The sequence below is a fragment of the Hipposideros armiger genome, unplaced genomic scaffold, assembly GCF_001890085.2.
Source record: "Hipposideros armiger isolate ML-2016 unplaced genomic scaffold, ASM189008v1 scaffold_321, whole genome shotgun sequence".
In the NCBI taxonomy this organism is placed as follows: Eukaryota; Metazoa; Chordata; class Mammalia; order Chiroptera; family Hipposideridae; genus Hipposideros; species Hipposideros armiger.
This window is the reverse complement of record NW_017731671.1, coordinates 1,424,179-1,437,313: the sequence shown is the minus strand read 5'-3', so window position 1 is coordinate 1,437,313 and position 13,135 is coordinate 1,424,179. Positions and strand designations below refer to the sequence as shown.

At 50.7% G+C, this 13,135-nt stretch overlaps 1 protein-coding gene across 1 annotated transcript; it reads right to left on the bottom strand.

The window, feature by feature from the left end:
• Positions 1–8,259: 8,259 nt before the first annotated feature.
• MCHR1 (melanin concentrating hormone receptor 1) lies at positions 8,260–11,741 on the bottom strand. The gene is made up of 2 exons (XM_019660544.1): positions 11,273–11,741; positions 8,260–10,071 (listed from the first exon to the last, which is right to left on the bottom strand). Exons 1-2 carry the CDS (start codon positions 11,355–11,357, stop codon positions 9,092–9,094), a joined length of 1,065 nt encoding a protein of 354 aa, XP_019516089.1. The 5' UTR covers positions 11,358–11,741; the 3' UTR covers positions 8,260–9,091.
• Between the last annotated feature and the right edge of the window lie 1,394 nt (positions 11,742–13,135).

Genomic DNA, 13,135 nt, shown 5'->3' with positions numbered 1-13,135 from the left:
GAACGGAGGGGAAGGGTCCATGATGTGACATTTCTGTTAAACTCAAACAACCCAGCAGCTTGGGAGCCGTTTTGGCTTTCTCTCCTATAGGAAGGTGCGTCCCTAGCCTCCAGGGTACATGACAGCATTGATTTGTACCCTTGCATTTGATTTTTCTACATCCTCTCCCAGAGGCAACCGTCTGCAGAGCCATTCTCAGGAGACTCTTATCTCACTCTCACACCTATTCAGTCTCCACATTCCAGGCCCCCCAGAAAGGCCTTCCCACAGCCCACCCGCTCCTGCAGGTCTCAGAAATGTTGCTCCTGGTGCTCTGTGCTTCCCAGCCTTTGGAGCACTGCTTGGGTGACAGTGGCCTGGGTAGCAGGAGCACAGATTCAAGCAAAGATGCAAGGACAAATGTTTCTTCTCTGTTTCCTGTGACTGGCCCAATGGGCCCCTGCCCCACTGCGGGGAAGTGGGAAGGAAACCTAATTTGCCAATTCAAGATACTATAGTGCCTTCCGATTTAAATAGCCTCTCTTGGATGACTCAGTCTCTGTAGGGTAAATGCTCAGTCCTTTAAATTCCCTCTTCTTTCTACTGCCGCTCTCCATGATGGCCAGTTCCACTGAGTGGCCCCCTGTGAACTTTCTGGAGCACCCTGCCGACACCCAGTGCTGGAATCATGCCCTGGGCTTGAGGGCCCCACTGTGATCTCATCCTGACCTGAGACTGAGGCCCTCCGTGGGCACCTCTGTGTCCCCTTTCCAGATCCCAGAGGGATTTCAGGATCCCCTGCAGCCATGGGTGGCGGGGCCACTTATCTAGCCTTTTCCCCACCTCTCTATTGCACTTCTGTCCTTCTGACGTGTGGACACAGTGTTTTCGCTCAATATGAGTCTCCTCCTAGGGATCAAAACAGGAAAGAGGGCCAGTGCTTTTAGCTGTCCCCTCAACCCTTCTCATACGTGCCTCCCTTAACTCCTGGCTTTGGGCCGGAGGGGGAGATGAAGGTCACGTGTGGGACTACCTGTGTCCTCTGCCTTCGTGGTTGTGAAGGGGCCACACACACTGCATCCTATCCTGATTTCCTTCCACGCCAGGCTCACCAGGCCTGGCTCTGGATATGTTAATGCATGTTTAAATTACTTAAAAAACCCTATTCTGTCTGGGCAAAGACTGGCTTTCAAAGCTATTCCCTTGCTATACACTCGGGAATATTTTTCTGGATGTCCAAAGCTGAGCTGTCCTTTTCGTCTTTGCATTTCTAATCCTCTCCCAGGCAAGCAGATGTCTCCTCTGGCAGAAGAGGAGGGAGGTGACCCAGAAGGGGAGCACAAAAGAGGAAAGCACGTTAATTCAGCAGCTATCCTTCCGTCTGCTGCGTGCTTATGACTAGGCATGTTTAAGGGTCCTTCCAGCCCTGAAATTCTGTGAATCTGTGAAATCTGTCCTTTCAACCTTGTCGATGTAGAAGCTCCTTTATCATTAGCAGTTTGTTTTTCTTTTAACACTTTTTCTTTAAGTGACATTGCTTTAGTTACTGCCATTGCCCTCCCCATTATAGTCAAGCTTCCTGGAAGAGTTACCTCTACTTATTCAGAACCCACCAAGGTCAACCGAAAACCTCTGTATTTCTAAATCCCAGGCACCCTCTGTTAGTTTCCTAGGACTGCTATACCACGTACCAAACACTTGGTAGCTTATGTCAAAAACCTTTAAGAGAAATTTATTTTCTCACAGATATCAGAAATTAAATTGTTGGGCAAGATTGGTTCCTTCCGGAGGCACCTAAGAGAGAATCCGTTCCAGGCCTTTCTCCTAGCTTCTGGTGGCTCCAGCAATCCTGAGTGTTCCTTCCCCCCCCCCCCCTCCCGTCTCAGTCTTCATGTGGCTTGCACTCTGTGTCTCAAATCTCCCTATCCTTAATAAAAATCCAAGAATACCAGTCATTAGGATTGGGGCCCATCCTAAATCCAGGATGACCTCATCCTGAGATTCTTAATGACATCTCCAAAGACCCAATTTCCAAATAAGGTCGTATTCTCGGGTGTTGGGGGATTAAGATGTGGACATATCTCTTTGGAGGACGTTATTCAATCCATTGCATACCTTTTCAGTCCTCAACTTGAACTTTCTGCAGCATATGACGCTATTGATCACTTTCTCTTGGAAACTTGGGTTGTCGGAAAAGTCATGACGCATTTTTGCGACGAAAAACATAGAAAAAAAATACATCATGACTTTTCTGACAACCCAATACCTTTTCCATTGGCTTCCAGGATGCCAGCCCTACCTGAATGGCTGATCTCCCACAAACTCCTCTATTGATTTCTTTTCTTCTGCCCAGCCCTGAAAAGCTAAGGTCCCTAAGATTCTGTCCTGTCCTTAGCTTTCTACTTCTCTTAATCTCCTTCAGACTATCACCTTCATTCCCATGATCTTCAACACAGATAAAAGAAGCCATCCTGGGATTAAGAGGCCATATTATTGCAGACTTTAGGGCTAGAATGGGTCTTTGACTTAACCTAATAGCAATAGGAAAGGAATATTAAAGGGCCCGAAGAGAGGCTGAAGGAACACAATATTTTCAGATTTCTCTGATCTTGGTATTTGGGATGGACTGGATTGTAGAAAGCGATTAGAAAACTGGGGACCCTCTGGGAAATTACTGCTGTAATCCAGATATGTGATGAGGAGAGCTGAGACTAGGATGCTACCATGCGAGATAGAGAGGGAGGAGGAGAACCAATATTTTACAGGGCAGCTATCATGTTGACAAAAGAATGTTCAAGCCTACAGAAAAATTTTATAAGAGTTTATTTGAGCCAAAATTTTGAGGACATGTCCAGAAGCAATATCTGAACCGACTGAGAAAATGGCAAGTTTGAGAAAATGGCTCCAGAGAATGGCAGTTTTGCACAGCCAATTTTATACAGTAGAACCAAAGGAGGAGACATAGGGGGGTTACATGAAATCCATTGGTGGTAGATTAAGGGACCATGAGAAAGCAAAGCAGGGAAATCTCTGGGATTTGATAAAAAGCAAACTGGAGAGACACACAGTTGTTTTACATGGGTGGGTACAGGATAGTTAACATTTACAGCACATAGAAATGGTATGCAGACAATAACATAACAGGAGTCTCATGGTCTCGTGCTCTGGTATCAGTGTTGTGTCTCTAAGGGGTATGGAAAAGAAAATTACTCTGACATTTCTAAGGTATGTTATCCTAGATGCATCAAAACAATGGACAGGGCTCGCTTAAGGTAAAGGCTGACCTTTGCTAAAGAAGCTACAGGCCTGGGACGTGACTACCCTCCATGACCTGCCTGCCCAGTCAGGAATTTATGATCAAATCATCCTGTGTGGTTACTTTCTGTCACTGAGCTTGTCAGGCCTGCCATGAGACCCACTCCCCCACCCCGAACCACAATCTTGTCAGGTTTATTACATAGCCCCTTTTTTGTTCATAATAGTGGGGTACTTTATATATGCTTCAATTCTCACAACAGTCCTGTAAGGAATAGATTTTTACCTCCATTTTAGAGATTTAAAAAAAGCTCAGAGAGGTTAAGTGACTTGCCCAAGGTCACACAGCAACTTAGTTACCATGCAGGAGGGGGGTATAAATCCAGGTGTCTCTGAGTCTAGAAATCAGATGGAAGGAATGAATATATGAAATAATTTAATATAAGGCTTGGCAGGGCTTTATGATGGAACAGATACAAGAGGAGAAAAAAGAGCAAGGGGCATAATGCACTGAAGAAAACAGGAATTTTGGACAATGAGTTCATGTGGGTGGTAAGTGGTAGGGAGATCATGAAAATACGGCTTCCATCATATTTAGCCTGGGATGGCAAAGACGTCCTGTGCACAGGTGAAATATTGGACTGGGGGTCAGGAAGGGGGATAGGGATTTGAGGAGCATCAGTAAAAAGGGCGAGTGGCCGGCTGAGTGGTCAGGAGATGGAGACGACAAAGGCTGCGACTGGTGACTTGTCTGACTTGTCGGAGCGCTTTACCTGCTTTACCTGAGAGGTGCTGCGGCATTTAAAGTTCCCATCCCCAGTTCCTTCATGAAAACATTTTCTTAACTTTTGATTTCTTCCTCTTAATTCCATTTCCCCAGAAAGGAAGGAGAGTGGGGGAGGCCGCCAGAAATAAGCTCCCCTGCAAACCTTGTTGGCAGGCAGCCAGGTGAGACTGAGCAGACCAGCAGGGTAGCAGCTGCAGCTCACCTGGCTGGGGGTGGAGCGCTGGCGCTAGTCTCAGGTGATTGGCAGCAGGGGAGGGTGAGCTGACCTAGGGAGCACCATGCAGTGGGGTGCTGGCAGGGTAGTCTATGCTTATAATCCATTTGTCTGACATGACAGAGCTTTGTCAAGTGTTGGTAATGGGCCTGGCATTTGGAATTTGAGCCTTTTTATTTTATTTTATTTTTTATTTTTTTCTAGTGAGATCCATGAGAGACCGGATGAACCAAGCTCTCTCTAGTTTTTTTCCTTTTGCAATGCATTGGTTTGCCTCTCTGGGCTGCCATTACAACCCTATAATTGCCATCAGATTTCTTTCTTGTTACACATTGCAAAATAGACCCCACAAGAACCTGAGAACATATTTAATAGTATGTACTCAGCTGAGACATCCCCTTGGTCCAGCCATATCAGGGAGTCCATCAGCATTCCCTTAAACTCCCTCCAAACACAGGGTTCTAGCACAGACCATTCCTCTGCCAGGAAGGCCACTCCCTCCTTATCCTGCACAGCTTGGTGGGTGACATGGCGCTTCTCTAGTCAAGCCTCCGCTGACCTGCCTGAGCAGCTCCCTCTCTCTCCCACGGCATTCATGCCTCTCCTTTGTAGAGTCCAGTTATAATTTCACATTTATTTGTGGGATTATCTGATTGTTTCGCTCCTCAATGGGGTTGGAAGCTCCAGGAGGGGAGGGGCCCTGCCTGAGCACTTGGCCACAGCAGTCAGGTCTGATAGCCGGTTGGTATTTTTGTTTGTTTGTTTGTTTTTTAAGCTGAGCCATCCTGCCACCTGTTGGCAGCTCAGTGGCTGCTCAGCTCGGGCAGGGCATCGAACCGCTGTTGCTCAGAACTCAAACTTTTGAGCGAGCTCTTAACTAACTGAGCCACTCGGCCAGCCCGCTAGCTGGTTTTGCTGTCAGATATCTAGGTTCCATGTCTGGGGATTGCTCCATTACCAGGGGTCCTTCCTCTGGCATCTGGGGAGGAGGTTATAGACCCTTCAAACCTATTTGCAGTATTTTATGTGCATTAGCAGATGTACATTTGGGATGGAGGCGAGTCCAGGGTTTTCATCAGATTCAAGGTTAAAGATTCTTTCCTGTGCTAAATGCTCAACAGCAGCCTCTGGCTTCCTTGCTGTCCTCCAAACCTTCGTTGATCCTTTCTGCCTGCCCCTTTCCCCTTTCTGTTTTCCATGCCACCTTCTCTAATTATTGAGACCTTCCCTGATGGGGTATCTGCTGCTCTCCCTCCTTCTCTTTATTTGTGGTAATATAACTTATCTTCTTTTAGAACCCTTTCTCTCTCTCTCTCTCTCTCTCACACACACACTCACACACACACACACACACACACACACACACACTCACAGGCTGCCAATGAAAGGCCCCACTAGGGTGACCATGTGACCTATATCAGCCAATAAAAGTGCCCCGTTTCCCTAGTTCTCATGCTTGCTTGGGTAGAAGCGGGAAGGTATGTAACTCACCCAGGACTAGTAGAGGCTCTTTTGGGTTTTGAAACAGATGCTGGCAGAGAGGTGGCAGGACAGATGTCCTAGCTAATTCCTGGAGCTGCTGCCTTGAGGACAATGCACGTTCACACACCTGCTGGTGGTCGTCTTTGCTACCACATGGGAGGACATCCCTTGAGAAAGAGGCCAACAGGGAGGAAGTCTGAGCCACATGATAGAGAGAGAGAGGGTGTGAGGGAAAGAGAAAGGGAGTCTGTTCTGATGGCAGAACTGGAGCCCGTGGACCTAGTCATGACTTAAAGCCTTACCTCCCCTGATCTTCCCACTTAACAGGCCAGTGTAGTCCCCTTTCCTGCTCAAATCAGTTGCAGTTGGGTTTCTGTCATTTACAACCCAAAACGCTCTTACCAGTTGTCTTGGTCAGCTCAGGCTGCTATAACCAAATACCATAGACAAGGTGGCTTAGACGACAGACGTTCATTGGTGCACGCAGACGGAGGGAGAGAGGAGCAAGCTCTCTGGTGTCTGTTCTTACAAGGGCACTAATGCCATCATGAGGGCCCACCCTCATGAACTTATCTAAACCCAAAAGCCTCCCAAAGGCCCCATCTTCAAATACCATCATATCATAGACCAGGTCAGAGTCCACTCGATGGCATGTAATACCCATGTGCATAGCTGCATTATTCACAGTAGCCTCAGGGTAGAAACAGCCTCAATGTCCATTGACAGATGAACGGATAAAGAAAAGGTGGAATATCATTCAGCTTAAAAAGGAATGAAATTTTGATGCATGCTACAACATGGATGAACCTTGATGACAGAGAGACTGCAAGAAGGGGGCAAAGACCATGCAGTTGATCTCTGCTCTTTTTCCCCTCTCCGCGTCTAAGAAATACTGTCTTCTGAAACCCAGTGAATGCTCGTATACGGCTCCCTTATCACTCCACGGAGCCTGCCTCTTGCAGTGGCTCCAACAGTACCCCAAGTTCCTGCTCTCCACAGCCCCAAGCTGAATGAGGAGGAAAGGAAAAGTCCACTCATTCCTCAGACCCACCCTTACATCCAGTCCTCCATTCCCACCAAGGGTGTCAGGAAGGTGGTCCTGCCAGCAACCCACCCCTCCCTCTGCACATGGTGCTGCTTATCCGGTGGCACCTCAAGTGTGTTCAGGTTACTGTTGGGTTGGGAAAGATGTGTAGGCAACAGTTCCTCCCAGCCCCGCTATAATCTCCTTGCTCTCCTTTCTCCTCTCCATCCCCTATTCTTCTAGACTTCTCCATCTCCCCCCAAATCCTCTCCCTTCTGTCCCATTTATGTCACCACCCACTCACTTTCCTGTCTCAACCCACTTTGCTTCCATTTCAGGTTTCGATATGGGGTGGGGAGCTGAAAGAAGGGGTGTTCCCCTCCCTAGGAGTTGCTGGGGCCTTCAGCAGGTTGTTAGCTCATCCACCTAAGGGAGCTCTTGACTTGGTCACTTGCATTTCCTGGGAGAGGCCAAGTCACCTATTTCCTCTCCCAGATTCCTGGGGGGTGGGGGAGATAGGCCCCTCAGGGAAGCCTTTCATAGGCAAACCAGATTCAGGAAAACCTCCTTTTCTGGCATCAGTGGGTAGGAGTTGCCTCAAGGTGCCCCTAAGAATCTTTTTTCCTTTTGTTGGATGTGCATCTAAAATAGACTTGAAGTTGACCTGTGGCAGCTAGAGACCCCACTGTTCGCGGGTACATAAAAGTAACCTTCAGCTTCTTTGCTCCCCTGTGCTGGATGCAGTGAAATGCAAGCCGGGAAAAACTACTGCTAATGATGATGATGATGATAAAAAGAGCTCCCCAGGACCCAAAGAAGCTGCCCACAAGTTTGCGAAACAGGTTACTGCTGCAACTCTACAATTAAAAATAGCCAGCAAGAAGAGGCTGTGTGGGTACACCTGCTTTAGGGATGTACCCGGTTAAGTCAGAGGCTCAGTTTGCTCCCACTATCTCATCACATATGCTGAGCGCTTAGCGAAGGACTCTGGGCTCCCGGCCCCTCGCAGTGAAGAAGCTAAGAAGCAGCAGCCTTGGCTGCCGCCCAGCGGCCCCGTCTGTAATCCTCCTGCCCAAAGTGGCTCGCACCAGATCTTAGCAGCTGCAAGAGGCAGGCTCAGGATGCCCGGAGAAGCCAGCTCTGCGACTGGTGACTCAGCAGGGGAGGTGGGGATGGGACTTGGGGCTGGAGGGGCCAGCACTGGTGACAACCATGTGCTTTTGAGCAGGAGACAGGAAGCTGAGTCCTGAGAACAAGCCCAGCCGCAGAATTGCTATCTGATGAATTCACAGTAATTCCATTTGTGTCACTGAATCCTCCTTGTGGGTTGACAGACCCCCTGCTTCTTGCTCCCTAAAATGCACTCTGAGCCAAGCTCTTGATTCCACAGCCAAGTGACCCTCTTTCCTTTTTTGCCACCCACCCCCAAGCCCAAGCCCAAGCAATTATACAGGAGCATTCAAAAAGATGTGGGTGGACATTTTCCTTTACTGTTTTTTTTTTTTTTTTTAAAGGAACGGTCAGAGCAAAAAGATGGTGTCAACGCACCAGGCATCAGAATGTCCCCTGCACATGCAGGACGCTGATGGGTGCTCACTCTGGACCTGGTGAGTGACAAAGGTGCCCTACGAAGACAATGTTCCCACAGCTGTAAAAGCCCCTGTTCTCTCCCCATTTTTCTTAATTTCAAGATCCCCACCCCCACCCACCCCAGGTCATCTTGTCATTCTCCATAAGTGTATCTCCTAGTAAATTGGGCTTTTACTCCTGTAGGCTCAGAGTCCCCCACCCCCAAATAATAAACATGCAACCCCTAGAGATAAAGGGGAATCGACACAGGGTGCTGGAACACGGAGAGATGGCAAGCTTCATTTCTCATCATCCTCCAGCTTGGGAGGAAGGCTGCCTTTCCTCTTCCCAGTGAGGGAAGGAAAGGGCGTGGAGGCCACACCACCTTTCCCATCCCCCAGGGCCCGGGGCTGATGGCTCCACTGCTCACACCCCGGCCTGTCTGATTTGAAACAAACCTCTTCTTTTGGGAAAAAGACATTTGGAGCTAGCTGATGCAGGGCTCAACTGAACATTTAAACCAAAATTTTCTTCTTGCTCAGTTTCTGTTCAACCCAAGGGTCTCATCCTACTCTCTCAAGGGGATCTCTTGAAGTCCCCTTCCTGGCTGGGAGGCTCCCCGGCAATCTGTGGGCCCTGTGGTACGTGTTTAGTGGCAGCGACCCCTCACCACCCAGCCCCCCGCATTCTCCCGGAGCCGTCTTGCGTTTTTCTCAGCATTTCTCCCCGTGTTCTGCTGTGGTGTCCTGACTTGGCGGAGCCCAGGGCGGCAGGGGAAGTGTCAGGTGCCCTTGCTTTCTGTCCTCTCCTCATCCGCAGTCTGCGCGTTGCTGACAGCTCGAAGCTGCCCTTGGGCTGCAGGCTTCACCGACAGGACCAGGCGTTTGCGGAACGTCTCGCAGAGCACGATGTACACGAAGGGGTTGAGGCAGCTGTTGGCATAGCCCAGGCTGATGGCTGCATTGTACAGGTAGACAAAGGTGAGCGTCGGGCGGCTGATGGACAGCTGGGTCAGCTGTAGCACGTAGTAGGGCGCCCAGCACACAAAGAAGACCAGGCAGATGGCAATGGCCGTACGGGTCACCCTCTTTGTCCGCAGCCGGATGCTGCGTTGAGAGGCGGGAGCCACGGAGGAAGTCATGCGCTGCAGGATTCTCACGTACGCGGCCGTGATGACGACGAAGGGCAGGGCAAAGGCCAGGAAGAACTGGTACAGGGTGAACCAGTAGAGGTCAGTATCTGGGTTCGGCAGGCGGATGCCACAGCCCACGGTCCCCCCCGGGAAGGGGATGAGCCTGGCGTAGAGCCACACGGGGGTGATGCTAATAAAGGACAGGGCCCACAGGAGGCAGATGGCCAGGGCGGCCATGGACGGTTTCCGGAACTTGGTGGAGGAGATGGGGTGGACCGTGGCCAGGTAGCGGTCGATGGCCATGGCGGTCAGGATGTAGGTGCTGGTGAACTGACTGTTGGCGTCCATGGCCGTGATGAGGGTGCACATGGTCTCCCCGAAGTGCCAGACGCCATTCCCCATGAGCTGGTGGATCATAAAGGGCATGCCCAGGAGGAAGAGGAGGTCTACCACCGACAGGTTGATGATGAAAATGTCGGGCACGTTACTGCACCAGTGCAGCTTGGACTTCTTCACCACCGCAAAGATGACGGTGGAGTTCCCCACAATCCCCAGCAGGCAGATGGTGCCGAACACCGAAGGCATGATGATGTTGATGTAGGACACACTCCCTGTGCGAGGAAGCAGCCCTGGGGACAGAAGGACCAAGTGTCGGTCGCTAGATGTGGAGTCTGCTGTCTAATGGCCGACACCCTACTGGCGTGCTCAGCCTCCCGCCACGCGCTTGCTGACCTCTTCCCCCTCCCTGCCATTCAGGCTTGGTGCCCACCATTCATCCGGGTCCTCTCCTACTAGTCTCCTGCCCCACACTGATGCTAACCCATCCTGTCCCCTCGCCCTCCACCATCAGTTCCCTGGTCAATCCTACCGGGTTGTGCCGTACCACCTGCACCACCCGTGAGTTTAAGGACCCAGTCCTTTGCCTCCTGCATTGTCTCAGAAGATGCAGACCCACAGCTGTCTGCAGAGAATTTTTCCATGGGCCCTGGGCTTCACCAGGAAACCTCAGAAGGACATGAAAGGTGTGTGTGTGTGTGTGTGTGTGTGTGTGTACACGCGTATGCGCCTACGTGTATGTACTTTATCTTTTCCTATTTGTAGCCCTGATCATTTCATTTTAGAAATCGCTGGTTGGAGTTGTGCACTGATTTCTGGGCATCTCTGTGGGTGACTGTCTTGTGGAGGATTCTGCCCACCAGGCCTGCAGCTCCTCCCCTCTCCTGGGTTCCTATCAGGGATTTATTTGGGCCAAAGCTGAGCCTGGGCTTCCTGGGTGAGCAGACTGAAGCTGTGTGTTGCGGCCCAGCTGCCTGAGAATTTTCTCCACACAAACCTTTCCTCTTTTTCCCTTCCTTCCCCTCGCTCTCAAAGCTAGAATTCCACAGCATCTCAGCTCTGGAAATGTCACCAGGAAAGTTAATCCCTGTGAGTTATCCCCTCCCACGGCCTTTCCCAAGGTGCAGTTGGGATAGTTCCGAGCCCATGACATTAGTTGGAGTAAAAAACCAAGGGGATAGGTGAAGGAGGGCGCCTCCAGCTGCCTCCCCACATACTATCCTCCAGCTTGTCTGGATAGCTTTTCAAGCCTGCAATTTTTTTCTGCAAAGCCTATTTGGAACTCATCAGGCCACCATTCCTCGCCACTTTGGAACATGCCTTTGCTCCTGTCTGCCCCGCCCCCTTCTCTCCTTGCCTTCCTGGCAAAGCAGACAGCAGATCTTGTCCCTAAGAACTGGAATAAAGTTTCCCAGGCAGTTTGGCTCAGAGGTAAAGCCTTCCGTTTCCCACCCCCAGCACGGAAGAGGGAAGCTCCCTTCCAACACCACTTACCGGCCGAGGTGAGGTTATCCGGGCCATCCGAGGTGTTGCTGGCATTGGGGCCAGTGGACAGCAGCAGCGAAGCTTCCAGGTCCATCCTGCCGGAGCCCCGTCGCCTGCTGCCCCGTCCGCCCACGCAGGCTGCGGCAGCCTCTAGCGCCTGCCGGCCTTGTCCCGGAGCATGAGCCCCGTGGTCCAGAAGGGGGTCTTCCTCACAGCCTGGCAGCTTCTGCTGCCTCTAAGCCCCACTGCTCTCCCCACTTCCTCCTTTCTGGCTCCCACTGACATCACCTAGACACATTAACATTCGGAGGCAGATGCACATTAACCTCTTCAGTCCCGCGCTGCGGCTCCCCACTTCTGACTGCCTGCAGCTCCCAGGGCCCTGGGGAAGCCTGGAGGGACCAGGCGTAGGAACCCCAGCAGGGCGGGGCTTCCTTCCCACCGGCACTTGGGGCTGTGTCTCCTGTGCTCATGGGGAGTGCCGCTTGCTTCATGTGAGGGTCTGCAAAGGCCAACGGGCTGCCTCCCCCTGGAGGAGGGATAGAGTCTGGCCTGGCCCCTAACCCAGGAGGAGGGAACAGGGTGACTGTTCACAGAGCTTGGGAACAGGAAGGCTTGGATCACAGCATGCCCCCTGCACTCCCCCCCCTCGCTCCCTTGCCCAACCCCTTCCTAGAGCCCCCATGATTCCTCCCCTCTCACTGGTGAGACTGCCAGCTCCTCAAGCTGAGGAGTTTCTGGCTACTGAGCTTTTGATCGGCACTTGGAGGTGACTTAGGTCACCTCATGCTGGCGATGGCCAGGGTCTCAAGGACCAGAATGGGACAAACTCCCACCTGCACAGGATCAGCCTGGATTAGGCTCACAGAGGTTTTGTTTTTCTAAATGCTCTGAGGTACTTGAGGTTTGACCTGGGACTCTTTGAGACAAGTTTCAGAGCATCGGCCCCCGCAGAGATTGTCAACCAGCAGCAGCCTTCGAGGACAAAGCATGGAGTGAATTATCTGCCAGCCTCCAGGGATCCCTCACAGCCAAGACCTGCCACCAAGCCACTGCCAGACTCAGGAGCCAGGGGTTTAAGGTAACCACAGTCTGATCTCTACACACTTCTTCAGTCTTATTTGCTTCGTCCAACAAATATTTATTGAGCACTTACTACTTGCCAAACACTGTTCTAGGTTCTGTAGTGAAAAAAAAACAATAATGTCCCTGAGTCCCTATCCTCATGGAGATGACATTTAAGTTGGGGAGGAGACAGAAAAAAAAAAAAAAGACAATTTGTGATATTGGTGATCAGTGCTATGAAAAAATCTAAAGCAGAGTGAGGGGCACAGGGAAGAGCAGAGAAGTGGAGGTTGCTATTTTACACAGGAAGGCTTCTCTGAGAAGTGTTTTGAGAAGAGTCCTGGAGGAACTGAAGAAGCATGTTTGGAAATATCTGGAGGAAGAGCATCCAGGCAGGATGGAATAGCCAGTGCAAAGGCCCTGAGGCAGGAGTGTGTTGGGTGTCTGTGAAGGTCGTGTGGCTATAGCAAAGGGGAGATTAGCAGGAGATGATGTCACAGAGGAAAGAGCAGGAAGGGCAGATTCTGTCAGGTCTTGTCAGCCATTGTAAGAACTTTGGCTTTTCCTTTAGGGGAAATGGGCGTCATATGTCCCTCAGCTGAGGAGGGACATAGTCACATGTGGTTCTTTTTTTTTTTTTTTAATTTTACTGAGGAATTGGGGGAAGGTACAGCATTGAGGAATCAGGGAAGGGGAACAGACAAGTTGCTGTCCTTTTGTTCTTCAGTCTAGTTGTGGAGGACATCGCTTCACTGGCACGTGTTGGTATTGTGATCATTGCACTCTTCCCGGCTGAGGCAGGTCGGT